Raw genomic sequence first — 26,819 nt, forward strand, 5'->3', positions numbered from 1 at the left:
CTGATTCCTTCCACAAGATCTAGGACACCGAGCATCTTCCAGGCGTGAGTCAGTGCCTGGTACGGGGAACTAACTATGGCAGGCTAGTGAGAGAGGCAGACACAAAGGCAGACAATTGCCCAACAGCGCACAAATGCAGTGACCCAGGCAGGCTCAAGGTAGCATGGGGTGGTAAGCAGATAACAGTGTCCAGGTCCATCTCAGGGCACACACACTGGATTCTGGAATTCTGCTGAGGAGCTACCCTTACCTCTTTCTTCTCATCAGCCTGGAGGTCTGGGATCACGGACATCCCCGTAAACAATCTGTCAAGAGCTACGGTTTCTCCCTAGGTCTATAAGAACGTACACACGCTAACTACACGGACTTCACAACTCTCTGAGGATTACCCTCGTTTCTCAGACACAGCAACTAACGCACTGTTGCCTAAAGTCACACAGCTAGTAAAGGGCAAAACCAGGATGCAAGCCCTGGGGGTATGACTCAGAATGTACGCAGTGTTTACTCTTATACCAACAGCGCTCAAACTTTTTGGCTTTAGGATCTCTTTTACACTCTTAAAAATTATTGAGGGCCCAATAAGCTATTGTTTATGTGGGCCATATCTGTCCGTATTTATTATGTTAGAAAATGAAACTGAGAATTATTAAAATATATTTCATTTAAAAACAATAATAATAAACCCACCAAGTGACATGAAATATTTTTATGGAAACTCATTTCAAAAAAACAACTCATTTCTAAAACAAAAAGCAGCGAGAACGGTTATTATTTTATAATTCTGCAAACTAATGTCAGGCTTACAAGACTGCTGGATTCTCATATCTGCTTCTGCCGTCAGTCTGTTGCGTGATTTCTAGCTGAAGCAGGGGAAGGAAATCTGGCCTCATTCAAATATGTAATTGGAAAAAGGAGCAGTATCTTCAAGATACTGCTTGAAAATCAAGCCTTTCCAGATAATTGTCACTATCCTTTGAAATAATACCAAAACTCAACAAGTGCTAATTTCTTAATGGTGATTGCAATGTGAAATACTAAAACTATCTCAGTGACTTCGTCTTGGATATTCTTCTAAATTCTAAATTCGATCACATTGGTCCATCTTTTACTTTGGAGGGAACGTTCTTTATCCATGATTTCATAACTTCATACATTGGTCATTTGGAAAATAATGGTCCACTGAACTATGCAAATCTTCCATACATGGAAATATTTCAAGTATGTAACATCAACAAAACCACGTTTGTTAATACACCATGGACTGCGATCATCAGAAAAGTCTTTTGTGTTTAGGAAGCTGTCAAGCTCATAGTGGCAAATCCAAATTTCCCAAAATTCTAATTTTCACTTGAAATTTTCTAATTTTCACTCTCCATTTCATCACACAAGGCATTAAAAAGGTGTAGCTGAGGTTGGAGATTTAATAAAACTAGTACCTGTACTACTTCAACAAGAACGGTCTTAAGCAAAGCAGGCTTTTTACAGCGTGTGCTGGTGAGGGACAGACAGACCACTAGTAGCGTCGGTGCCACGGCTTTGAACCATGCGGAGGCACATGCAGTTTCACCCAGCATTGCTTCTACACCATCAGTACAAATGTCCGTGCAGTCAGAGGCACATGTGTGTTACTGTTACTGTGAAGGTGGTTTTTACGAACCCCCAGGGTTCCACAGAGCACACTCTGAGAAACATGGCTCTACATGCTATAGCCTCTTCTATGGGGAAGGGGCCAAAAGATGGGAAACTTAGAGACCTTTGAGATGAAAACGGCTACAAATCAGTTATAACTGACAGCGAACTGCCTCCCTCCCAAGCAAAGAGAGGTGCCCACAGGCCCCAAAAGTGGTGAAGCTTGAAGACACACAGAGGCCCTTTGATATAAAGCACTGCTTGAACTCTGTCAGACGAACGGACTCCAAGGACTAAAGAAAATGTATCCGAGGAGAGGGAGCAGCTTCTCTAGGAAACACCTGCACATGAATGCATCTTCTTGCCCTTGAGGGATTTTCATAAAAGGGAATACAAATCAACAATGATATTTCACTAGAAAAAAAAGGCTCCATGGAATTACTTTTGGGAGGTGGGGAGAAAAAAAACTGTAATAACTTGCCCAGCAGGAAGTCAGGCAGTCCTGGGACAAAGGGAAGGAAGTTAAGACACAGAGGATGATGCTGTCAAGCCAGAAGACCCGAGTCTTAAAAGATTTAAAGAATAACAGCGATATCCACCAAATGGCAGAGATAGAGGAGGAAATATCCACCTAATGGAAAGAAAAGAAAAAGGGGCCAATTTTTTTGGTTTTGTTTTGGCAAATCTGCTCCTAACGTAGTGTCAGAATCCAGGCTCTATGATTTATTACCTTCGCGAACAGAGCAAATGAATTAACTTCTTGGTGCCCGTTTCCCTTTCAGTGAATGGAGACAGCAATTAGACCTACTACATAAGACCGTCACAAAGATTAAATAAGACAGAGCAATGAACGGTGTTCCAGCACATGGTAAGTGCTCAGTACATTTTAGCTTCTGTTTATGAGAATGGGGAAATGGAACAGGAATCAATGATATAAATTTCACTTTCAAGAAATGATCAAATCAGGGAGCTTTTTAAAAACAGCAAGATGCCCAAGCAGATCAAAGATGAAGACATTAAGGGCAGCTCTCTCGGGTCCCCCCGCCCCTCTTTGGGGAGCTTCATACTAACACTTTTCTATCTCTCAATAAACTTTGCTGCCCACCAGAAAACACACACAGAAGAAAACATTTAAACTTTCGTTTAGGTCAGACTGTTCAGCAAACTGACAAACTAGACTAAAATTACATTTTCAATTTTCTAAGCACTTGGGTTGAGAGATCCTAAAATATACCCTTTCTCTGAAAATAAGCTTACTGGTGCAATCTTAGTATCAGAGACCAAAACAAAAGCATACATGGTGTCATCCAAAGATTCTTCAAAACTCCTAACTTGTCTGTCACCTTGGCATGCAAGTCAAGGGCTAGCTGACCTGGAGAGGGATCAGGAACCAGGTTCTAACATGAACAGCTCAGCTGCCTAGGAAACTCCTCTTCAGACAGAACACTGGGACAGGTGGTGGGGAGAATCTGTCCTCTCTCCTAAGCATTACAAATAAGAAGGGAAAAACCTCTCTTCTTATTCCACAGTGAATTTTCCATAATGAACACTTCTGGAAATTGTGAATCTCAGGTCTGAATCAAACACAAAGGTCAACTAAGCATTGATTTCACTACTGCATTGTTGAGCTTTAAGCTTTGTTTAAAGGAGATATAAAATTATTTTTTGGAGCTATAGTTATTGATAAAAACATCATACTCAGCAGTGAAAAACTGAGAACTTTCCTCTAAGATCAGGAAAAAGACAAGGATGTCGTCTCTTACCACTCTAATTCAACACAGCACTGGAAGTCCTAGCCACAGCAATCAAACAAGAAAAATAAATAAAAAGCATCCACACGGGTTAAGTAAGTAAAACTGTTACTATGGGCAGATGACATGATACTATATAGAGAAAACTCTAAAGATGCTAACCAAAAAACTATTATTACTGGGAAGTGAATTCAGTAAAGCTGCAGGATAAACAGAATTAAGAGTCCGGGGGCTGGTTTTGTTTTGTTTTTGTTTTAACTTCTTAAGCAGAAAGAGTAAACAACACATCATAGATTCCTAAATGCTTTTTCAACATTAAACAGACTTTACAAACAAATCATGATGCATAAATAGCACTAATTTTCCTCTCTTCTTCCCAGATTGTACAACTCACTCAAATCCAAGAGGAAACTGAAAGGCAAATGCAGACACAATCCGTGCTGTTGCCACAGGACCCCTTGACACAGTCCCACCTGATGGTTTCCAAGGGCTCCCCTCCCTCATCTGGGAGAACCTACGGAATCTGATCTGGTTCCTGCTGCACACATATGTCACAGTTCCAGCCACACAAGCTTCCTTAAGTTCCTCAAAAGCCCCACAGATGAACACATCAAAACCAGCCATTAGATCTACATCCCGCATTCATATAGGACATTCAATCATACTCACTCAATTTAAAGAGATTTCTAGAGTGAGACAGCCCCACACTTCTAGTAATTCCTTGGTTGCATCTATAGCCTCCATTGCCTCCCAAGCTCCCTGGCACAAAACACAAAACCCATGCTTCTAGAAGTTGTGATATCTTTAACTGAAACCCATTCCCTCTTAATCAGTTCACAGCAAAGATAAAATAGTTGAAAGGCAATTCCAAATTGTTCCTCATCCTCTTCACACAGCAGAATAAACCCAGTTCAGTTTGCCTTCTGTTTTCTAATCCCTTACTCCATCATATCCCTTTTAGAATCCCCAAATTCCATGGGAGCGAAGGATATATATCCCACACTTCATCCAGTTCCACGCACATGACAGACCCTCCAATGTTGGATGGAGGACTGTATCCTTGTATTGTGTCCTCATCAAATTCTCCATCTGAGGGGCACCTGGGTGGCTCAGTGGGTTAAGCCTCTGCCTTGGGCTCAGGTCATGATCTCAGGGTCCTGGGATCGAGCCCCACTTCAGGCTCTCTGCTCAGCGGGGAGCCTGCTCCCCCCTCCCAGCCACCCCACCTGTCTCTCTGCCTACTTGTGATCTCTGTCAAATAAATAAATAAAACCTTTAAAAAAAAAAATTATCCACCTCAGTACTGACTGGTACAGTCCACAGTCCCCAGCTCAACAGATACTCAACTGAGCGGTGAATGCTTCTGTATCCCAATTATTGTCTAATTTATAATCTATCCAACAAATGAGAAATGTCATGTTTCCTAATGTGCAACATATTCCTTCCTTAAGGAATATTAGGAGTATTCCTTTAAAATATTTGGAAGTAAATTCAGTGAGAATATTTGTGATTATTACCCAACTACTACATTTAATACTATAAAATCTGTCCACTTTACGAGCAAGTTTAATAACACATAACACATTTTATGTTCCTAAACTAATAAAGTGACCTTAGTCACATAATAACTGCTATTAAAATATAAATATTTGTATTCATCTCACTTTGTTTCTCCAAATTCCTGGAATCTATTTTGAAGAAAGTTGAGGGGCGCCTTGGTGGCTCAGTGCGTTAAGCCTCTGCCTTTGACTCAGGTCATGATCTCAGGGTCCTGGGATCGAGACCCCCATCGGGCTCTCTGCTTACTGGGGAGCCCACTTCCCCTGCTCTCTCTGCCTGCTTCTCTGCCTACTTGTGATCTCTCCGTCAAATAAATAAATAAAATCTTCAAAAATAAAAGAAAGAAAGAAACTTCAGAATTTCAGAAAATTTTATTTCTAAACTCAGGACTAAGATAATCTGTATCTCAGAGTAGATATTTTTAGATCTTACATTCTTGATTGGGGGGGTAAATACTTTATGGGATCAAATCTCAAAGTTAGCTAAAGTAAATGTACTCCCCACTTTTCACGCAACTGCTCATTTATGATCTAGCTGGCCAATCACGACCACAGGAAGGTAAGTCTGCCAAGGTCATGCCCTTTTGCAAGCCTCCTGCTTATTATCTGACAGCCCCATTATATTTAAGGTTTGTGTAAGTGGTTTTGTGATACTGTTTATATTACTTTCCCAGGTGTCTTAATTTAAGCTAATTTGATTTCAGAAGACATTTTCTGGTGTTACGTGTGTTCTGCAGTGAATTTAATGCTGTTCCCTAGGTACCGAATCCACTGGTTTCCATAATTCTGAGAGAACATGCTTGCTAGAACCTTTTGCTATTTTTCCTCCTCCTTGATCCCCCATTGCCCAAAAAAGATCCCAGACAGGCAATCTCATCCGCCCTTCTATCTTCCGACCTTTTCCCACATAACCAAGATGAGCAATCAACCGATAGCTGCAGTGAGATTTAGAGACTGGTCCCTCAGGAAACAGGGCCCTGCCAAGTTTCATATTTCCCCCTTTCCCCCCAACCCTGTAGAGAGAGGGGGCTTACCCTTCAGAAACTTGGTTCTCAGAATCCTTCCAAGTACAGTTCACATCAGGAAGGAAAAGGCCTGCGTCACCCCTGTCTTTGGGGGTCACATTCCTGGGTCACACTAACCAGAGCAGCCCTTACGGCGGAGAAGCAGCAGTTCAATGCGAGAGGCCTCCATCCTCCCTGGCTCCCGGCCACCGGGGCCAGGCAGAGCCCCACCTAAGGCAGGAAGCAAAGCGGGCCTGGAAGACAAGATACCTATCACCCTCGTCTTGCTCTGCCTGTTCTGAGAAGGGTGGAGGAAAGCAGGAAGGGCGGGGCAGATCAGAAGAGGTGCAGGAGAGCAGAAGTGGGAAGACCTGTTGTGTGGCTGGGAGGGTTCCGGAAGCTCCGGAATGAGCGCGGAAGCACCCAGCGTGTGGACATGCAAAGCAAGGAGACGGATGCACGAAGTATTTGGGAAGTCAGTGCAAGGAGCTGGAGGTGGGGAAGGGAAAGGACCTTACAGCTTACAGAACCCTCTGAAAGGAGGCAACCGTCAGGATGAGCCAGGGAGGTACGGTATCCGAGCAAGTCCAGACACCGGCCGAAGGCCCGCCTCCTGCCTCACGTTGACAAAGGCTGGGTCAAGAGTGGAACCCACCCAAGGCGGAGGAGCCCAGGCTGGCCCTAGATCCTCCCCGGGACAAAGACCTCTGGGGCTAACTCCACACTCGCGTTTCTGTTTGCTTCTCTCAAGGACCACACCCCCGGGAGAACCCCAGCGATGGAACCAAAGCCGCAGACATCCCTAGAAGCAGTAGATACCCCTTGATACAGCCGGCTAACCTGGTAAGTGCTACCCCCAGCATAAGCCAATCGCCTTGCTGACCCTCTAAATGAGATGAGCCTCCAAAAACGAGGTTCATGTTGATAGGCGAGTCGCCCTGCGGTATCTATCGTCTCCCAGTTGGTCCACACAGGACTTCAAGGGAGAAGTGATTCATTTCAGTCAAACATGTGTGCCCATCCCGTCTTATGAAGCCCAGCAGTGGTGCCATCAGTCAAACTGGGCTAACGTCTCTCTAGAAGAGCACTGCCCGATGGCGCTTGCTGCACTGATACAAACCCCTACTGGGCATTTGAATTGCGGCTCATGCGACTAAGGCCTTGAATTTTTAGTTCATTGACTTTTGATTAACTTAGATAGGCACATGAGGCTAGTGGTCACTGTGGACCTTGTAGATAGAGAACTCAAAGTAAAAATAGGCGGGGGCCCGATCACATCTTCCAAAGATGCCAGGAAAAAAAAAATGTCATGGAATCCTATTTCTCCACTGTGAGGAAGCTGACTCTTAATAGTCCAGCAACTGTTAAAGCTCATTTCCAGCACCGAACTCTTCGATGGTCACTGCCACATCTCCACATCAACGTGCCTCCAAAACATCCCAGTTCCGGAGGCCCTCAGAGACCCCAGCCCAACCAGTCACCCACTGTGGGACCTACTTCTCCACGAAGGCCCTGCAGATTTCACCCAATCCTTACATGCCCCCCAGCAGCAGTGAAAGTCAGCCTCAGGAAAAGGAGTCCATCCTCAAGTCTGAGGACACTGTTCTGAAAGGTAGTCAAGGATGCTCAAAATAATAAAGGAATTTTTCACCATGCTTTACCTTGTATGCAGTCCCTTCACGTGCACTGTCTCATTGAAGCCTCACAGTGACCTCACCATGTAAGTATGAAGTCAACACATTGACTTGACAGAGGTTAAGTGACTCAAGCAAAGCAATATGGCTTGTGTTTAGGAACCATTCACCCTAACTCAGTGTATCTTCCAAGGAGTGACAAAAGACAACTGAGAGAAGTAAAAGTCAGGGTTGGGAAGGGGGAAGGCACAGAAGGGTAATTAGAGCAGAGCACAAAGTTAGGCAGATCAGCTAGTAACCTGAGAAATCAATCTATTTCCATCTCCCTCTTTTAAACAGAAACACATTCAGTTCCAAAGAGTTAAGCACCTCAGTCTAGAGCCAATTAAAGCGAGACTATGCTCTCAAATAGTGGTTCTCCAAGTGTGGTCCCTGGACCAGCAGGCCCAGCATCATTTGGAAACTATTTAGAAATGTAAATTCTCGGGCCCCTCCAAGAGCTAACTGAAACAAAACCTGGGGGAGGGGGGTGCTCACAGTCTGTTTTGTTAAAACACGGGCCCTCTCGGTGATTCTGATGTCCACCGCATTTGAGAACCACTGTTCTAACCACTGCCCCAGAACTGTACATCTGAGGTTCATTCCCTTTCCTCTGGGAAACTGACAACTTGGTCGTTGAGGGAAAGGAAAGGGAGCTACCGGTGGTGAAGTTCGGGACCCACCCCGATGACATCAGCCCTGACCTACTGTACCTAGGGTGACAAGCATGGGTAAACTCTGAAAGAGCTCTGAGAGCACACAGACCTCTTTCCACAGAGAGGAAACTGTTCTTTCCTCAGAAGATCCTGGGTGATCGGTGGGGAGGAAGGTCTATTTTATAGCTAGGACTAGCTTGTGGATAGAATGTACTAACTTCTAACCTCCTTCAATAAATAATATTTGGTACATGATACAGTGTTCCCAACTGTGAAAAGCTAGGTTTCTATTAGAACCAGAATTCCAGATTCTTGGAGAAAGGACATATATGAGAATACACATACCGAAAACCATTGGTCTCTCTGTTATTTTAATAATAATTATTATTATTATTATAATTATAATAGCAGGTATTTGCTGAGTACTTTCAATATGTCCAGCACTGTACATATGCACTGTTCCTTTTCACCCTCATGCAATTCCAAGAGGTGAGAACTATTACCGTCTTCATTTCATCCATGATGCTTCAGCAGGGCAAATTACCTACGATTTCACAGGAAGGAGGCAGAAGGGCCAGGAAGCAAACCAGGTCCACTGTTCGTAAACAACCTGGAATACTACACCTCCTTTCTCGCTTTAACACACATACTCTCATTTTAAAGCTATCTAACTTTCTTCATACTCTGTATGTTATTGAGTCTTGAGTATTGCATTTTTATTATTTTTTTAAGCTATTACACCACGTGCAGTTGCAAAACAGCCCTCAAGCACACTCAGTTTACCCCGACGAGGATGAGCCACACTAAGAAGTCATGGCAATACCCACAAACTGCATCAAAGGCAAGAACTAATTTCATTCCCATCATGTGTGGGCAACCTGCCCAGGGAAGCCTGCCGCTCCATCCAAGCGAGCCCTCTCTGTTCAGTGCTCATGGTTGTCTCTTTTACTGCACTTTGCACACAGAAATGTCCACACCACGACCCCACTAAGGGGCGAGCTCTTGAGAGTGGGAACATGCTCGAGTCCGCTGTGTGCTTCGAGAGCACTAAAAACATGATCAACGCCTAAGAGATGCTTTTTAAGATCGGTAGCCAGACATACAAATTCTTAAAAGAGGGCAAAAATGAACTACAATTTGAACACAAAATGTAAAACTATGGGGGTGCCTGGGGGGGGTGCACTCTGTTGAGCACTCTTGGTTTCAGGTCAGGTCATGATCCCAGGGTCATGAGAAGGAGTCCCACATTAGGTTCCTCACTCAGCACAGAGACTGCCTAAGTTTCCTCTCCTTCTGCCCCTCCCAGCCACACACTCTCTCTCTAAAGTAAATAAATAAATCTTTTTTAAAAAAAAATGTAAAACTGTGACACGTGGATGGCTTAGTTGGTTAAGAATCTGCCTTTGGCTCAGGTCATGATCCCAGGGGATCAAGTCCTGCGCTGGGTTCCCTGCTCAGCGGGGAGCCTGCTTCTCCATTTACCTGCCCCTCCCCCACTTGTGTTCTCTCTCTTTCTCTCTCTCTCTCTGGACAAATAAATAAAGTCTTTAAAAAAATGTAAAACTATGAAACTTTAAAAGAAAACATAGGAGACAATTTTGGGGACGTAGGCCTAGGCCAAAGCGTTCTTAGACGTCATACCAAAAGCCCAATGCATAAAGGGCGGCAGGGGGGACCAATAAACTGGACCTTATCAAAATTAAAAACCTTTGCCCTGCAAAAGATCCAGTTAAAAAGATAAAAAGGCAAACTACATACTGGAAAAAAATATATGCAAGACATATATCTGACAAAGGACACATATTTAGAATATAAGAACTCTCAGAGTTAAGAGTAATAAAAAACCCAGTCCGGTTAGAACATGAGCAGGACACAAGCAGACATTTCACCAAAGGGGACATACAGATGGCAAACATGAAAAGATGCTCAACATCATTAGCCATTAGGGTATGCAAATTAAAACCAGGCTGGGACTAGAACACCTACTGGGACAGCTAAAATAATAAACAAATGCAGGTAAGGATGCAAAGAAAAACCAGATCTCTCCTGCGTGGCTGGTGGGAATGTAAAATTGTACAGCCACTCCAGAACACAGCTTGGCAATTTCTTAAAAAAAAAAAAAAAAAAAGAGCATACAACTACCACTCAAAATCCAGCAACAACGCTCCTGGGCATTTATCCTGGGGAAGTGAAAACACATCTATGCAAAACCCAGTGCACAAATGGTCCCAACAACTTTAATTGGGAAACCCCCAAGTGTTCTTCAGGAAGAGAATGGTTAAACAAGCTATGGTATATCCATACCATGGACTACTACTCAGCGATAAAAAAGAACAGACTGTTGATAGTGTGACAGCCTGGATGGATCTCATGGGTATCATGCTGAGTGAAAAAGCAAGTTTGAAAAGGTCACATACCACATGATTTCATTTCTATAACATTCTCAAAATGACAGAGAAGGAGAAGAGATTTAGTTGTTACTAGGGTTTACAGCTAGGTGCCGGGAGGGGAGAGTAGATTTGACTGTGAAGGGTGGCATAAGGGTCATCCTTGAGTTGATGGAATAGTTCTATAGCTTGACTGTGATGGTAGTTACCGGAATCCACCAGTGTGGAAAAAATGCAAAGAAGTACATATACACAAACACAGATGCATGCCTGAAGAACCAGTGAAATCTGACATGTACCGATGTCAGTTTCCTGGTTCTACTGTACTTTGGTTATGTAAGATGTTACCATGGGGGAAAATGGGTGAAGAGTACACAGGACCTCTCTACAATTTTTGCAACTTCTCATAAAGCTATAATCATTTCAAAATAAAAAGTTTTTTAAAAAGGGAACTACAGGCCTTTTACTTAAAACTAACGAAGAAGAGGTATATACAGCTGAACTACTGGTCAGTGAGATCCCAAACACAGATTTAAAGGCACATAGTAGGTCTATGTGATTTCATTTTTTTTTTTTTAAGTTAAATCCAATTCTCCAGAGTCTTGACAGGAATACATTTCCTAACATCTTACAGCTACTTCCCCATCCCCCTCATAAAATGAAAAAGAAAAAAAAAAAAAAAAGTCCTGATTCCTTTGGGAATCCAGGAGTCCTATCCTAAGTGCCTGGAATGAATAGACCCTGTTTCACAAGAACAGAGGCCAAGGGCCTCACAATTTAGAGAACAGGCAACGAGCCACACACAAGCCCAGGCGTGGCTTCCTTCAGCAAAAGTAGTGTACGGACCCACCCACAATGGCCAAGCTTTAAATGATGCCTTTCTTCCAAAACAAAACAAAGTCAAACCAACAAAATAATTTTTTTTTTTAAATCGCTAAGCAAACAAACAAAAACCTCAACAACCTCAGACTGTTTCCAACAAACCTTATAATCAAATATGTCCTCTGAGTTGACCTCCAACTTACCCCTTGCTTTTCAAGTATTCCATTGCCTAGTGAATTCTGGGACACAAGAGCCTACAAAAATTAATGAAAAAATAGGAGGAGAAAAATTATTCAAAACGCTAGAGATTTCCTGACCTGAGCTGCTTCCATATGCATTTGAAATGCAGATAGCCACATGAGGGTGAGGGGTTGGTGGGGGGGGGGGGGGGGTGCGGGATGCTACTTTGGGAGAATTTTGCATATCAGAACTACTAAAGGGTCTTACAAAGTTATTTCCTTTTATTTTACAGGCCAGGAAAATCTTTCAGATTTTTACACTTTTCACTAGCAATTCCCTTGTTTCAAAAGTCATTAATTATTATTTTCTTAAAAGCCTTATGTTATACAGTACTTAATCATTTTTCAAAGTAGTTTCACAAATTACTATGAAGAAAAACAGCCCTGGTACCTAGGGGCTGCACTTTTCCCTGCAACTCTCACCAGCCAGGCTGCCTTCTAATTTCAGTTAGTTCGGCCATCTTTCCCCCAGGCCCTGGGTCCGCTCTTCTCCATAGGGGAAGACTTCAAAACAAAACAAAAAACCCCACATCTCTACCAAGCCTCCAGACTCACTGGCCAAGGGCAGACACTCTCAAGTCTAATCAGCAGAGTGCCTTCCCATAAAATTACTCACATTTCTACATTCAAGTGCTTTTCTCAACGACAGCACTTTGAAATCTCATTTAAACTGAAAGTCCTCCATTTGCTTCCATGAAAAGATGTATTTTTAAATGCTTTGATCTCCACATGCCCTTCCATACATTAGTATTCTTCACCTTCCACCAACAGCACAGAACCTAAAAGACCAAGACTTCTATGCATTTTTAAAAGAAGAGGGAGGATGAATTAAAAGCGTGGCACCTTCTCTCCCTCCTATCCATTTGCAGAGTTTGGGTTTCCTTATTTATCCTGAGAAATGTATCTCGCAAAAGTCAAACTATACCTATCCTAAAACTAAATATCTCCCAGAACCCACCAGGGAGACTAGAGGCATCTCTAAAACTTCTACTCTATGTCTTCCTCCTTTTCATTCTGGTCAAACCAGTGGTTTCCAACACTTTACTCCTTGGCAAAAACAGTTCAAAGTGTATTCAACTACTGTTCCCACACAATTCCCATAAAGATGTTCATGGTAGATGCACGAACATGCTCAGAACACCGACCTGGGAAATAAATTTCAAATTGGTCTAGATTCTTCAAGAACTTGTAATCTAGGGAACCCCCTTAATCCTACCCTAGGTCTGCCATCTACAGGGAGCTACTAGGGTCCAGCAGCGGTGGGCTGCCAGGAGTGGTCGGCAGCGAGGGGAAATATTAAGTCAGTTTGGCAGGGACCCACAGGCCCTGCAGAGAGCAGTAATTGTTCAACATCTCATGCCTTGACTTTTCACTTCCCGAAAAGGAAGGAAGTTTTTTGGGATAGCAGCTATTAATATCCCTCTATTTACTCGCTCATGACAAGTAACGCTGTCTGGGGTAGTCCAAAGCATCTTTGGAGATCATAATTGGCTCTCGTGACCTCCTACGTCCGCTACCAACCAACGACTTTATAAGCAGTACAAAAACTCGATTCTCATAATATGCCCTGAAAGAAGGAAATGGGCAACCATGTCAGCACTTGATCGGGACAGAGCAAAGCAGTTGAGAGACCAAGGGCATAAAACATTCAGTCCCAACCGCGAAAGCCACGGGAACAGGGCGCCCCTCTACCGAAGCCCCCTGTCCAGATGATCCGTACGGTAGCCGAGCATTTTCCAAAGCACTGCCACTTGAAGACGACACCAACACCCAAGCCCAAATGGCAAAACCTTCAAACAAAAATGGAAAGGGAAAGTCTTTCCAGCCACCAATCAAGCCACTACAGAGTAGGGCGTGGCGCGGCGCGGGAGCTGCGGGTAGGGAGCCGGGATTCCCAGCCTGGCCGCCTAATGGGGAAAATTTGGAAACGTCGTGGCGAGCTCAGAGCAGGAGCAGAGGCCCTCGAGGTGGGTGCGCGCGCGGCGTCGTGGGTTCCGCCGCCTCTTGCTCCAGCCCTGCAGCCTACGGGGCACGTTCGGCCCCTGCCCCGGCGCAGGGCCCCCGGCTCCGCAGGGCTGTCAAGGGCCGACGTGCCAATCTCCCTCCTGCCACAAATGTCACATTCCAAGAAAAACCAGTTCCACTTGGAAAGTTTAATTTTTCCCCCTTGAAACCAGATTCTTTTAAAAGCGGCACTAATAGCGAGGGAGAGCTAAGTCTAACTCCCCAGTTTCTAAGAAACTTGTCCGGGGAGAACAAAGGAGCAGCAGCGAACGCGATCCGAGCCCCCGGGTCTGGAGCGCGACCCCCTGGCCGCCCCCTCCCTCCAGAGCCGAGACTTCCCCGCGGGGCAGGAAGGGTCTGGCCGGGGCGCCGCATCCCGTCGGGCGGGCCCGTGTGCGCGCCTTTGTCTCGCGCGGGGGGTAGCGGCCACCGGCGCCCCGCTTCCGCCCCCTCCCTCGGCCGCCGGGAGACCCGCGCGCGGGCGCGTCCCAGAGAGTGCAGGCATATGGCAGCCCCCTCCGGAAAGGCCAGCCCCGCGTCGGGGGCGCGCCCGCACACCGGGACCCCGGCCCAGCGGGCCCACACAACTTCCAGGCTCGGATGGGGCGCGGGACAGCGCGGCGATCCGACCCGCCGCACCGGGGGCCTGCAGGGTGGCGCGGGAACAGAGTTCCGCTTCTTCTTTTTTTTTAAACCAGTCTGGGTAAGGGAGAGCAAGATTGCGGTGGCTGACATTCCCGGCCACCCGCGCCGAATCGGCTGCAAGCCGCTGGGGAGCCTGGCCGATCTCCGCCCCGGGTCCCCCAAGGAGGAGCCTAGTGCCGAGAGCAGCAAGGGGGTGGGGGAGCACCGGTCGGCTGGGTCCCTCGCGTGGGAGCCTCGGAGGCGCCCTCCCCGCACCCTGAGCGGGGACTGGTTACCTTTCACCGCAGACTCACAAGTTTCCCGGCGCAACTTTGCCTTCCACATGAGGCGACCATGGCTGGCTCAGTGGCGCGGCTGGGGGAGGCGGCCGCCGGGCAGCGTGCTGGGCATGGCGTGGGGCAGCGCGGGGAAGCGGCGCCCGACAGTCAGCCCCATTCACTCAGGAAGGAGAGAAATGCCAGGGCTTCACCTCCAGCCGCGAAGCCGCCCGCCGCCGCTGGGTCCTAGAGCGTCCGCGCGCTCCGCCGCCGCCCGCGCTCCCCGCTCCCGGCTCCCCGCTCCCCGCGCTCGAACCGGGGAGGGTCGTCGGGCTCGTCACGGTAACCCTACACTCCACCCCCGCCGCGGCGCCCGGCCGCTGGGCCCTAGAGCCCGCCTGCCGCTGCTGGCCTCCCCTCCCTGGCCGGGACCTCGCCTGCTAAAATCGCCCGGAGCTCAAGCTGACGTGTCTCCCCGAGAGTTTAGGAGGGCGACAGCCTCCGCCGTTTTGTTCCCTGCCGCGGCTTAATTAATGTCAGACTCAACAGTTCTCCCTCCTTGAGTTTCTCTTCCTTCCCAGCAGGCCCACTCCGTCAGAAATCAGTTTCCCGGTCTGCCCTCAGTGTCCCTATTAGGGTATGTTTAGGATTTTTTTCTTAAGTGGAATTTCCAGGTGAAAAGCGGTCAGGCTTCTCTTTGCATTCCTCAGGCCCTAGTTCACACACTGGGATTGGGTGCCGAGCTGCTAAGTTCGACTCTGTTGTCAAGCAGAAGGGCCAAAACAGATCTTCTAACCTTAGATTTTAAATGTATTGGCAGAACTGTACGCCCCGTGGTCACAAACCCACGGGCTGTTACCTGCCCTGGTGGAGACACAGAAAGTGACTCTGGAAAAACGTTGCTGATTCTGCCCCGCCTCTTAAATCAGGCTGTTACTAAGAAACACTACTACTTGGGGCGCCTGGGTGGCTCAGTGGGTTAAAGCCTCTGCCTTCGGCTCGGGTCATGATCCCAGGGTCCTGGGATCGAGCCCCGCATAGGGCTCTCTGCTCAGCGGGGAGCCTGCTTCCTCCTCTCACTCTCTGCCTGCCTCTCAGCCTACTTGTGATCTCTGTCTGTCAAATAAATAAATAAAATCTTTGAAAAAAAAAAAAAAAGAAACACTACTACCCATCCCATTATACTCAATTATACTGGGCATACCTCTGGAGCCTTGATCTGGGGACCTGGAACAAGGCAAGCATAGCCCTCCTCCCTAGCTTTCAGGGACCTGCTCTGCTGCTGCCAGGTTGAGAGACCGGGGAGTAGAATAGTTGCTGCGGAAGATGTTAAAAGAACAGTCTGTGCAGAAGCTTTTGATTTTGATGAAGTCCCAAAAGTTTATTTTCGCTTTTGTTTCCTTTGCCTTTGGAGACATATCTTGAAAGAAGTTGCTGTGGCTGATATCGAAGAGGTTACTGCCTATGTTCTCCTCTAGGATTCTGATGGATTCCTGTCTCACGTTGAGGTCTTTTATCCATTTTGAGTTTATTTTTGTGTACGGTGTAAGAGAATGGTCGAGTTACATTCTTCTACATATAGCTATCCAGTTTTCCCAGCACCATTTATTGAAGAGACTGTCTTTTTTCCACTGTGTATTTTTTCCTGCTTTGTTGAAGATTATTTGACCATAGAGTTGAGGGTCCATATCTGGGCTCTCTACTCTGTTCCACTGGTCTATGTGTCTGTTTTTATGCCAGTACCATGCTGTCTTGGTGATCACAGCTTTGTAGTAAAGCTTGAAATCAGGTAATGTGATGCCCCCAGTTTTATTTTTGTTTTTCAACATTTCCTTAGCAATTCGGGGTCTCTTCTGGTTCCATACAAATTTCTGGATTATTTGCTCCAGCTCTTTGAAAAATACCGGTGGAATTTTGATCGGAATGGCATTACAAGTATAGATGGCTCTAGGCAGTATAGACATTTTAACAATGTTTATTCTTCTGATCCAAGAGCATGGAATGGTCTTCCATCTTTTTGTGTCTTCTTCAATTTCATGAGTGTTCTGTAGTTCCTCGAGTACAGATCCTTTACCTCTTTGGTTAGGTTTATTCCCTGGTATCTTATGGTTCTTGGTGCTATAGTAAATGGAATTGATTCTCTAATTTCCCTTTCTGTATTTTCATTGTTAGTGTATAAGAAAGCCACTGATTTCTGTACATTGACTTTGTATCCTGCCATGTTACTGAATTGCTGTATGAGTTCTAGTAGTTTGGGGGTGGAGTCTTTTGGGTTTTCCATATAAAGAATCATGTCATCTGCGAAGAGAGAGAGTTTGACTTCTTCATTGCCAATTTGGATACCTTTTATTTCTCTTTGTTGTCTGATTGCTGTTGCTAGGACTTCTAATACTACGTTGAACAAGAGTGGTGAGAGTGGGCATCCTTGTCGTGTTCCTGATCTCAGCGGGAAGGCTGCGAGCTTTTTCCCATTGAGGTTGATATTTGCTGTGGGTCTTTCATAGATAGATTTTATGAGGTTCAGGAATGTTCCCTCTATCCCTATACTTTGAAGCGTTTTAATCAGGAACGGATGCTGGATTTTGTCAAATGCTTTTTCTGCATCAATTGAGAGGACCATGTGGTTCTTCTCTCTTCTCTTATTAATTTGTTCTATCACATTGATTGATTTGCAAATGTTGAACCATCCTTGTAGCCCAGGAATGAATACCACCTGGTCATGGTGGATAATCTTTTTAATGTGCTGTTAGATCCTGTTTGCTAAGATCTTGTTGAGAATCTTAGCATCCATATTCATCAGTGATATTGGTCTGAAATTCTCCCTTTTGGTATGTTCTTTGCCTGGTTTGGGGATCAGGGTAATGCTGGGTTCATAGAAAGAGTCTGGAAGTTTTCCTTCTGCTTCAATTTTTTGAAACAGCTTCAGGAGAATAGGTGTTATTTCTTCTTTGAAAGTTTGGTAGAATTCCCCAGGGAATCCATCAGGTCCTGGGCTCTTGTTTTTTGGGAGGTTTTTGATCACTGCTTCAATCTCGTTACTAGATATCGGTCTATTCAGGTTGTCAATTTCTTCCTGGTTCAATTTTGGGAGTTTATAGTTTTCTAGGAATGCATCCATTTCATCTAGGTTGCTTAGCTTATTGGCATATAACTGCTGATAATAACTTCTGATGATTGTTTCTACTTCCTTGGTGTTAGTTGTGATCTCTCCCTTTTCATTCATAATTTTATGAATTTGGGCTTTCTCTCTTTTCTTTTGGATTAGTGTGGCCAATGGTTTATCAATCTTATTGATTCTTTCAAAAAACCAGCTTCTAGTTTCATTGATACGTTCTACTCTATCTCTGATTTCTACCTCATTGATCTCTGCTCTAATCTTGATTATTTCCCTTCTTATGTGTGGAGTTGGTTTGATTTGTTGTTGATTCTCCAGTTCTTTAAGGTGTAGAGACAGCTGGTGTGTTCTGGATTTTTCAATTTTTTTGAGGGAGGCTTGGATGGCTATGTATTTCCCCCTTAGGACCGCCTTTGCTGTATCCCATAGGTTTTGGACCGAAGTGTCTTCATTCTCATTGGTTTCCATGAATTGTTTCAGTTCTTCTTTGATTTCCTGGTTGATCCAAGCATTCTTAAGCAAGGTGGTCCTTAGCTTCCAGGCGTTTGAGTTCCTTCGGAACTTTTCCTTGTGATTGAGCTCCAGTTTCAAAGCATTGTGATCTGAGAATAAGCAGGGAATGATCTCAGTCTTTTGGTATCAGTTGAGTCCTGATTTGTGACCCAGTATGTGGTCTATTCTTGAGAAGGTTCCATGTGCACTTGAGAAGAATGAGTATTCTGTTGTTTTAGGGTGGAATGTTCTGTATATATCTATGAGGTCCATCTGGTCCAATGTGTCATTCAATGCTCTTGTTTCTTTATTGATTTTCTGCTTTGATGATCTATTTCTGAGAGAGGTGTGTTAAGATCTCCTACTATTAATGTATTCATATCAATATGATTCTTTATCTTGATTAACAGTTTTCTTATGTAATTGGCTGCTCCCATATTGGGGGCATAGATATTTACAATTGTTAGATCATCTTGTTGGATAGTCCCTTTAAGAATTATGTAGTGTCCTTCTGTATCTCTGACTACAGTCTTTAGTTTAAAATCTAGTCAACAAAACAAAGAGGCAACCCACGGAATGGGAGAAGATATTTGCAAATGACAGTACAGACAAAAGGTTGATATCCAGGATCTATAAAGAACTCCTCAAACTCAACACACACAAAACAGACAATCATATCAAAAAATGGGCAGAAGATATGAACAGGCACTTCTCCAATGAAGACATACAAATGGCTATCAGACACATGGAAAAATGTTCATCATCACTAGCCATCAGGGAGATTCAAATTAAAACCACATTGAGATACCACCTTACACCAGTTAGAATGGCCAAAATTAGCAAGATAGGAAAAAACAACATGTGTTGGAGGGATTGTGAAGAAAGGGGAACCCTCTTACACTGTTGGTGGGAATGCAAGTTGGTGCAGCCACTTTGGAGAACAGTGTGGAGATTCCTCAAGAAATTAAAAATAGAGCTTCCCTATGACCCTGCAATTACACTACTAGGTATTTACCACAAAGATACAGATGTAGTGAAAAGAAGGGCCATCTGTACCCCAATGTTTATAGCAGCAATGGCCACGGTCGCCAAACTGTGGAAAGAACCAAGATGCCCTTCAACAGATGAATGGATAAGGAAGATGTGGTCCATATACACTATGGAGTATTACGCCTCAATCAGAAAGGATGAATACCCAACTTTTGTAGCAACATGGACGGGACTGGAAGAGATTATGCTGAGTGAAGTAAGTCAAGCAGAGAGAGTCAATTATCATATGGTTTCACTTATTTGTGGAGCATAACAAATAGCATGGAGGACAAGGGGAGTTGGAGAAGGGAGTTGGGGGAAATTGGAAGGGGAGGTGAACCATGAGAGACTATGGACTCTGAAAAACAATCTGAGGGGTTTGAAGTGGTGGGGGGTGGGAGGTTGGGGGAACCAGGTGGTGGGTATTAGAGAGGGCACGGATTGCATGGAGCACTGGGTGTGGTGCAAAAACAAGGAATACTGTTATGCTGGAAAAAAAATTAAAAAAAAAAAGAACAATCTGTGCACACCACACCTCTTATGTTGTGCTCCTCTCCTCTCTTTGTCTTCTCACTAGACCAGGATTTCTTCTGGGATTCCTGCCTGGACTGTAGCAATTACCCAATTAGTCTGCCAGTGCTTGTACCTTATGCTCAATTCTGGTGGACTGTATATCCAGATTCCAGTCTGTTCTGATTCATCTGATGGCTCAGTGAGTCTTCTCTCAAGATAAAACCCAAATGCAGTAATGTAGCAATCATGTATCAAATACCTACTCCATTTAAAGTCAGCAGCACTAGGACTTGATAGCTCATCAAAGAAACAAAAGAAGCAGCAGCTCACCAGCCTTGCTAGGGTTTATTTAAGTGGACAAGATACGCAACCAGAAAACAGGAAAGCGCTGGTGATGCCTGAAGAATGCGGAGCCAAAGACTGACTCCATGCAGAAAAAAGGGGAGGCTTGAAGGGTAGGTAGCATTTGTAGGAAACGAGTCTAGAGTGGGGAAAAGACAATGGATAGAAAAAGGAGGGAAAGAAGGAAGGAAACTAACATTTATTAACTGCCCCCATTAGATAACACACTATATCCTAGGAGGCAAAAAGTTTAATAGTTATAAGCATCCACTGCAACAAAACAGGTATAGGTTGAGTGACAGCCCACTCACTGTGTGATCTTGGGCAAGTCACCAGACTTCAGTTTCATTTCATTTTCAAGGTGACGGAAATAGCCATGGAATAGAGGTTGTAAGGTTGGAATGAAGTAACAAATAAAATACTTAGCATAGTGCATATAAGTGCTGAACATATATTTGCTATTATTATTTCAATCAACCCTTCAATAGCCCTGTGAAATAGGGAGCTGATCTGGGAAACAGTCCCAGGAAGCAATGACATGTGAGGTCCAGGCAAAGGTGATGGGAAAGGAAGAGCGAGATACCATCCAGATACCGAATCTTTGAAGATACCAAGTACAGTGAAGATACCAAATCTTGAGGCAAGAATTTTACTTTTTCCAGTGACTTAGATAGGAGGAAGAACAAGGTAATCAAGTTAAGCCAGTTTTGAGCCTGGGCCATAGGAAGAATGGACCATTCCTGGAAGGATGGGTCATTGGACCAATGCTGGTAGAAGCTGAGTGAAGAGGAAGGACTGGTTTGAGAAAGATGTTGAAAGACTTTACTGTCTTCCGGGCAAGAGGAAAGAAGGAACAAGAACCTGGGTAAGAAGCAGAGAACAGAGGTGTAGAGAAAAATATAAATGAAGCCATGAATATTGATTTACTTGGAGAATACCCAGGACAACAAAAATAATAGGGAAAAGAGGAGGAAGAAGAGGGCAGACTGGAGAAGGAGAAGAGTGGGAAGGTTTAAAGTCACAGAAGCCAGAGGAAGTTGTGAGAGGGTCCCTCTAGCAAGAGCTCAGGATTCCCAGACTTCCCATGAAGTGGTTGGTCCTGCTTGTGGGCCCCACAGTCAGCTGACCGCGGCAGGTGGACCTAGCCTGAGCTCTTCAAATTGGATACCAAGGAATAATACAAGGGCCAAATACATGGCAGGTCAATTTTTCCCCTCCATGCACCTGAGTTTCCTCAACTACTAATAATCACCACAGCAAATACAGAAAACAAAAAATCTTCCACATCAACTATATCTGAAAAAATATATAGCTGGGAATCTATCGTTCAAGAACTAAAGCCTGAGAAAAAGGCTTCGGATTTGACCAGCAGCAGGTCATTAATACCGTCTTACAGTATATTTGGTTGCAGACTGCAGCATGTGGCTGGGGCTAAACAGAAACAAGGTGTGTTGACAACCGAACCTGAACTCGGCTTTACTAGCGGTAAGGTAGCTCACCAGACAGCATCTGTGTTGTCTTTGGGTCTAGATACTCACTCTAAAAGTCAGCATTCTTTCTACAGTGACCCGTTTGTCTTTTACTCACTCCCAGGAAAGCCAAGAATGTGATGGAACAATTCCAGCCTTCTTCAGGACAACGCAAAGAAGTCTTTAACTCCAAACAGGGCATATACTAGAATGCTCCAGACCAGATGAGAGAGGCATCCAGGTGGAGGAGAATGCACATGGTCTTTAGAGTCAGTCCTGAGTTCTAGTCCTGGGTCCACCTGTTTCCAGCTATGAAGAGTAACATAACATGAGCCTCAGCCTCCTCCTCTGGAAAATGGGAATAATTGCACTTACCTCATTGGCTTATTGTGAGGGTTAAATTTAGATACTACGTATCAAGTGCTAGATACACAATAGAAATCCAGTAAAAGAAACACTTCTCCTCCAGTGATTTGAAACACCAAGGAATTGAAATTCTCCTTTAAAATGCAAACCTCCTTTCCCCTCTTCTTCTCTGCACCCTCCAAACACACCCCTTAAAGTCCTTGTCAACTACTGCATGGACTAGGATGGGCCCTAAGAATGGGCCTGAGCTTGCCAGGAGGGAAACAACAGATTGCAGAAAGAGAGTGGTCATGACCACACCAGGGACAGTTCCTGCCAGCATCACCTAAAACGGATCCCACTCCATTTGGGAGTCACCAGTCAATGCCTGTTGAGTGAACAAGCCAGTGATTGGATGTAGCCAGGCTGTCCTTATCAAAATGCTTGTTTTGCTTCCAGAACACGTAAGGAGATTTTTTTTTTTTAAGATTTTATTTATTTATTTGACAAAGAGAGATCACAACTAGGCAGAGAGGCAGCCGGGGATTGCGGGGAAGCAGACTCCCCGCTGAGCAGAGAGCCCCCACGAGGGCTCAATCCCAGGACCGTGAGATCACGACCTGAGCCGAAGGCAGCAGCTTAACCCACTGAGCCACGCAGGTGCCCCGTAAGGAGATTTTTTTAAGCCCAAATTCTGTAATGCTTCCCAAAGTGTGATTTATAAACCAGAAATGTACGAGGTTCAATATCTGATGTCCCCACCTCCAAATTCTAGAGATTCAGGATCTCCAAGGGTGACATCCTAGAATCCGTTCTGACTCCTGGCACACTGCAGTTTGAGGGGCACGAACTACGGTCTCTGACTGGCTCCTTGGGGTCACGGTGCTCTAGTGATTCTCCTTCAGAAGCATTCACTACATCAGAGCTTAGTATGATAAAGGTCAAGGATGATGGGTGGCATACTAGAAGTTAAAAATAAAGCATTATAGGGGCGCCTGGGTGGCTCAGTGGGTTAAAGCCTCTGCCTTCGGCTCAGGTCATGATCCCAGGGTCCTGGGATCGAGCCCCGTGTCGGGCTCTCTGCTCAGCAGGGAGCCTGCTTCCCTCCCTCTCTCTCTGTCTGCCTCTCTGCCTACTTGTGATCTCTGTCTGTCAAATAAATAAATAAAATCTTTAAAAAAAATAAAATAAAATAAAAATAAAGCATTATAGGAGCACAATGGAGTGACTGATTCTCTGAAGCAGGCAACTGGCGGGTTCCAAGAAATCTGAGGGCTGTGAGAAGCAGGAGACTACCAGCAAAGACATGGACATAGGAAAGGAAAGCACACGCTGTCCTGCTTCTCAGCACTGCCTTTGAGCCCCTTCTGCTTTTCGTAAGCGTACAATGTTCATGCCCACCACAGGTATGATCATCACCATATTACTGGCAAGACGGTTTTCCCCAAGCTTTTCTTTCAGTTCTCTGTTTTACAGGGACAATGGTTGTGATTTTTTTCCTGCTTGTTTCCAAAGACAAAATCATGTTCTCAAATAAGCTTTCTCACGTGGCACGTGCTTCCTCTGACACACGACCTGCCTCCATCTTGCAAGTTGTTGACAGGAGCAAAATTCAGGGAATATTGGGAGGGCCTCCAGTAGATGGGGGGCAGGCGGCAGGGGATATTGTGTGCAGAGAGGGAGGAGCAAAGGATGAGCCTTTGCTGGGCCAGACTGACTAAGAATGGAACAGTAAAAAACAAAGAAGAGGAAGATGTCAAGGGAAGTGGAAATACACAAGGTACAGCACCTCTGAACTTCTGGAAATACCAGGTGCTGCTTTTTAGGAGGAATTCACTGTTATATAACAGAATAGGGCATTTGGAAACCCTCCTCCATTTGAAGCTTACCAAGGACTCTGTTGATTATGAAAAAAATTTCCCAACAAATATCTATTAAGTACCTACTAAGGGCCAGGCTCCTTGCTACTATCCTACACAGGCGTTAGGCTCATCTATTAAGTTATAGATCTCAGGCCTGTTTGTCTGGAGGTTTTTAACTTCACCACCCATAGCGACACACCAGTCTCTTCTTGCCCGTGGCTTTCTCCTGTGAGTGTGTTACCTAGTACACGCTCAACACCTGATTTGATTTATAGAAAACACAACCAGCAGAAGGTAGACACGATAACGTCCAGGGAGAAGGCACACACACAAGCGGGGGCAACTAATAATGTCTCCAGATGTTGCCAAATGTCTCCTATAGGGTAAGATTGCCCCCCGCTGAGAAACACTGGGTTATAATTAATGGTGCCTGTTTATAGGCTCTGAAGCTTCTGACCATATTGATCATTGTGTTGAGTTGTTGGGTGGCTCCAACTGCAGACTAGCAGGAGGAAGCCTCAGTTTTGGTCATCCTGCAGCATATCATGATGAGGTTATTTCTTCCTTTTGCTCTTTTCATGAAAAAAAAAAACAACTAATTATGTTTTTCTCTATTTCCAAGGATGATGTACACACATTTGGGGTTTTTCCCCTAAGCTGGAGTCATAATGAGTTTGTAAAACAATGGCAACACAAGATCACTATGAAAAACAAGGGTTGTCACAGTATCTGGCAATAGCTCAGGTCAGAATGTTCGTACTTAAGAGCCCTTGTCGCCGCCCTTCTAAAAAGATGTTTGGGTGTTTTATTCTGAAAACATGTCCTTTCTGTCCTTAGCTACAACAACAGCAAGAAGGAAGGCCCCTCCACAACCTGTACAGGAGTTCTGGTTCTTTCTGGAATATGCACTAAAGATGACATGTCTTATACTTTAAATGCCAAACACAGAGAAGTGGGGAAACTCTCACCATTGCGAATGGCTCCAGCCGCTCCGGATGGCTCAGTTCAGGAGAAAAGAAATTATGTTGCAGCATAAAGTCTGAGTGGGGGGAAGAATTCAAATTCACATCTTAACTGATAAGTTGTCCATCCAGAAACGCAGAAGTATTTATTGTGTGTCAGCGATAAAGCCAGTACAACGTTAAGCAAAACAAGTCTTCAGAAAAGTTCAGGGTAGAGGGGGGAATAATTAGAAATAACTAGAAAAAAGTAAGACCAAAAACAGAAGGACTGAATAGAAGGATTCACCAAAAGCACAACAGAGTTTGAAAGAAGGCAGAGCTACGGGAGAGCAGCAATGGCATATTCATTCAATCGTTCCTTCAAAACATATGATTGGTGACATTGACTAATAAGCCACACTCTGCCAGGTGTGTGAATGCCTTCGAATGGGCTCTGTCTTACTAACATGTACATAAATAAACCTATAATTACACATTGGTCTATGTGTGATGAACAGGAGCAGGGCACAGTAACAGAAACTAAGGAGGGAGAAGGGGGCTGGAAAGGGAGGGCATCTCCAAGATGGTGCAGGAGAAGGGAGAGCATTCCAGCTGGGCAAACAGCATGTGCAAAGATTTTGAAGCAGAGAAGAGCTCAATGAGAGGGAAGAACTTAAAGGAGACAAAGGGAGGAGAGGGCCTGCAGGGATGGGCCGTGGAAGAGTTCCACAGGAATGTTACCAGTCTCCTCTACCCAGTCTCTGCGAACGGTCCCTTTCCAGTCAACCTTTATGAGGTAAGGTGTATACAAGATGAATTTCAGATTAAGTGGGAGAGAGATAAGGAACATCAGAAAATGAACAACTTGGGATAAACAATAACAAGAGGACCAAATGGAAGCAACCTGAAAGCCATCTCTCCGGAGGCTTCCACTGAGTCCTACTGACAATGAGGAAAAACCCCAGATCCTCAGTACCAATGGGGCAGTGGTTCTGAAACTTTACCTGCATCATAGTCACCTGAACAGTTTGTTAAAACAGAGAGCAGTCAGGGGTGTTACCACCCCTCCCCCAGATATTCTGATTCAGGAGGTCAGGGTGGGGGCCCAGAATTGCATTTCGAACAAGTTCCCAGATAGGCTGATGCCACTGGTCCATGGGCTACACTTTGAGAACCTCTGGTAAAAGTCATTTGGGGACCTACATTTCAATGTACTCCAAATCCCAGCCTAAATGAAGGAACAGATCTCTTGCTTGTTGTAGAAGAATGATCAGAACCCAGTGTTCTGTCTTGAAGCAGCATGCACAGAGTGGTGTCTCTTCTGTGTCTGGTGATTTCGTGCATGATCTCATTTTATCTGTACCCAACACCCTGCACAGCAGGTGCTATCATCCGTGTTTTACACATGAGGTAAAAAGGCAAGGTGAGATTAGGCGAATTGTCAGAGATCACGCAATACACAAGTGACAGAGTCGGGATTCAAGCCTGTGTTCAGAGCGGAGCTGTGTTGCTTCCCAAGCAGGCAGCTCTTCCTCCTGGGTCTCCTGGACAGGAGAGATGCCTCTCTGTCCTCCAGGCCTCACCGCACCACTAGAAAGCACCATGTGGCCTGCCCCTAGTACCATTAGTGATGAATCTAGGTGGTCTCCGTTGACTCCTGGGGGCTGTTAGCATTTTGACCTTGTTACTAAGTTCTTCGCTTTCCTTATGGGAGGGAGCAAGATCTATGAAGCTAGACACGTGACAGACCAGAGGTCGTTTTCCATCTGTGGCACTCAGTACTGAGTTGTAAGTGTTCTAAAACACAGGCTGAGCAGTCAGATGGGCCTGGGACCAACCTCCCCTCTGCCACTTATTGGTTAGATGACTGATTATACGACCTGACTTTATTAAAGTTCAGTTTTTCTTCTTTTAATAAGTAGTAATTACAAGTAGCATCCACCTCAAGGTGTTGTGAGAAATGCATGAGTCAGTTTCATGTAAAGTATGAGGCTCTTGGCGTGGTGCTTAGCAAGCAACAAACACTCCGTAATTATTAGCTATTATTACTACCCTGTTATGCATTTTCTTTCAAAATATGGTCAC

The 26,819-nt window shown here is 44.9% G+C and overlaps 1 protein-coding gene across 19 annotated transcripts in view; it reads right to left on the minus strand.

The window, feature by feature from the left end:
• Positions 1-26,819, minus strand: part of AMOTL1 (angiomotin like 1) — a 160,180-nt gene that overhangs the window by 81,147 nt on the left and 52,214 nt on the right. For 2 of the 19 annotated variants that reach the window (XM_047747353.1, XM_047747350.1), the window contains exon 1: positions 14,663-14,951. The exons of 14 other annotated variants lie outside the window; for them this stretch is intronic. In XM_047747353.1, coding sequence (XP_047603309.1) covers positions 14,663-14,693 — 31 coding nt within the window. In that variant the 5' untranslated portion in view covers positions 14,694-14,951. Of the gene's footprint in view, positions 1-11,684; positions 11,736-12,336; positions 12,475-14,644; positions 14,952-26,819 lie in introns of those variants that run through there. 3 more of the 19 variants (XM_047747352.1, XM_047747349.1, XM_047747354.1) reach the window with 2 other exon arrangements.

Source organism: Lutra lutra, chromosome 10, assembly GCF_902655055.1.
Source record: "Lutra lutra chromosome 10, mLutLut1.2, whole genome shotgun sequence".
Lineage (NCBI taxonomy): Eukaryota > Metazoa > Chordata > Mammalia > Carnivora > Mustelidae > Lutra > Lutra lutra.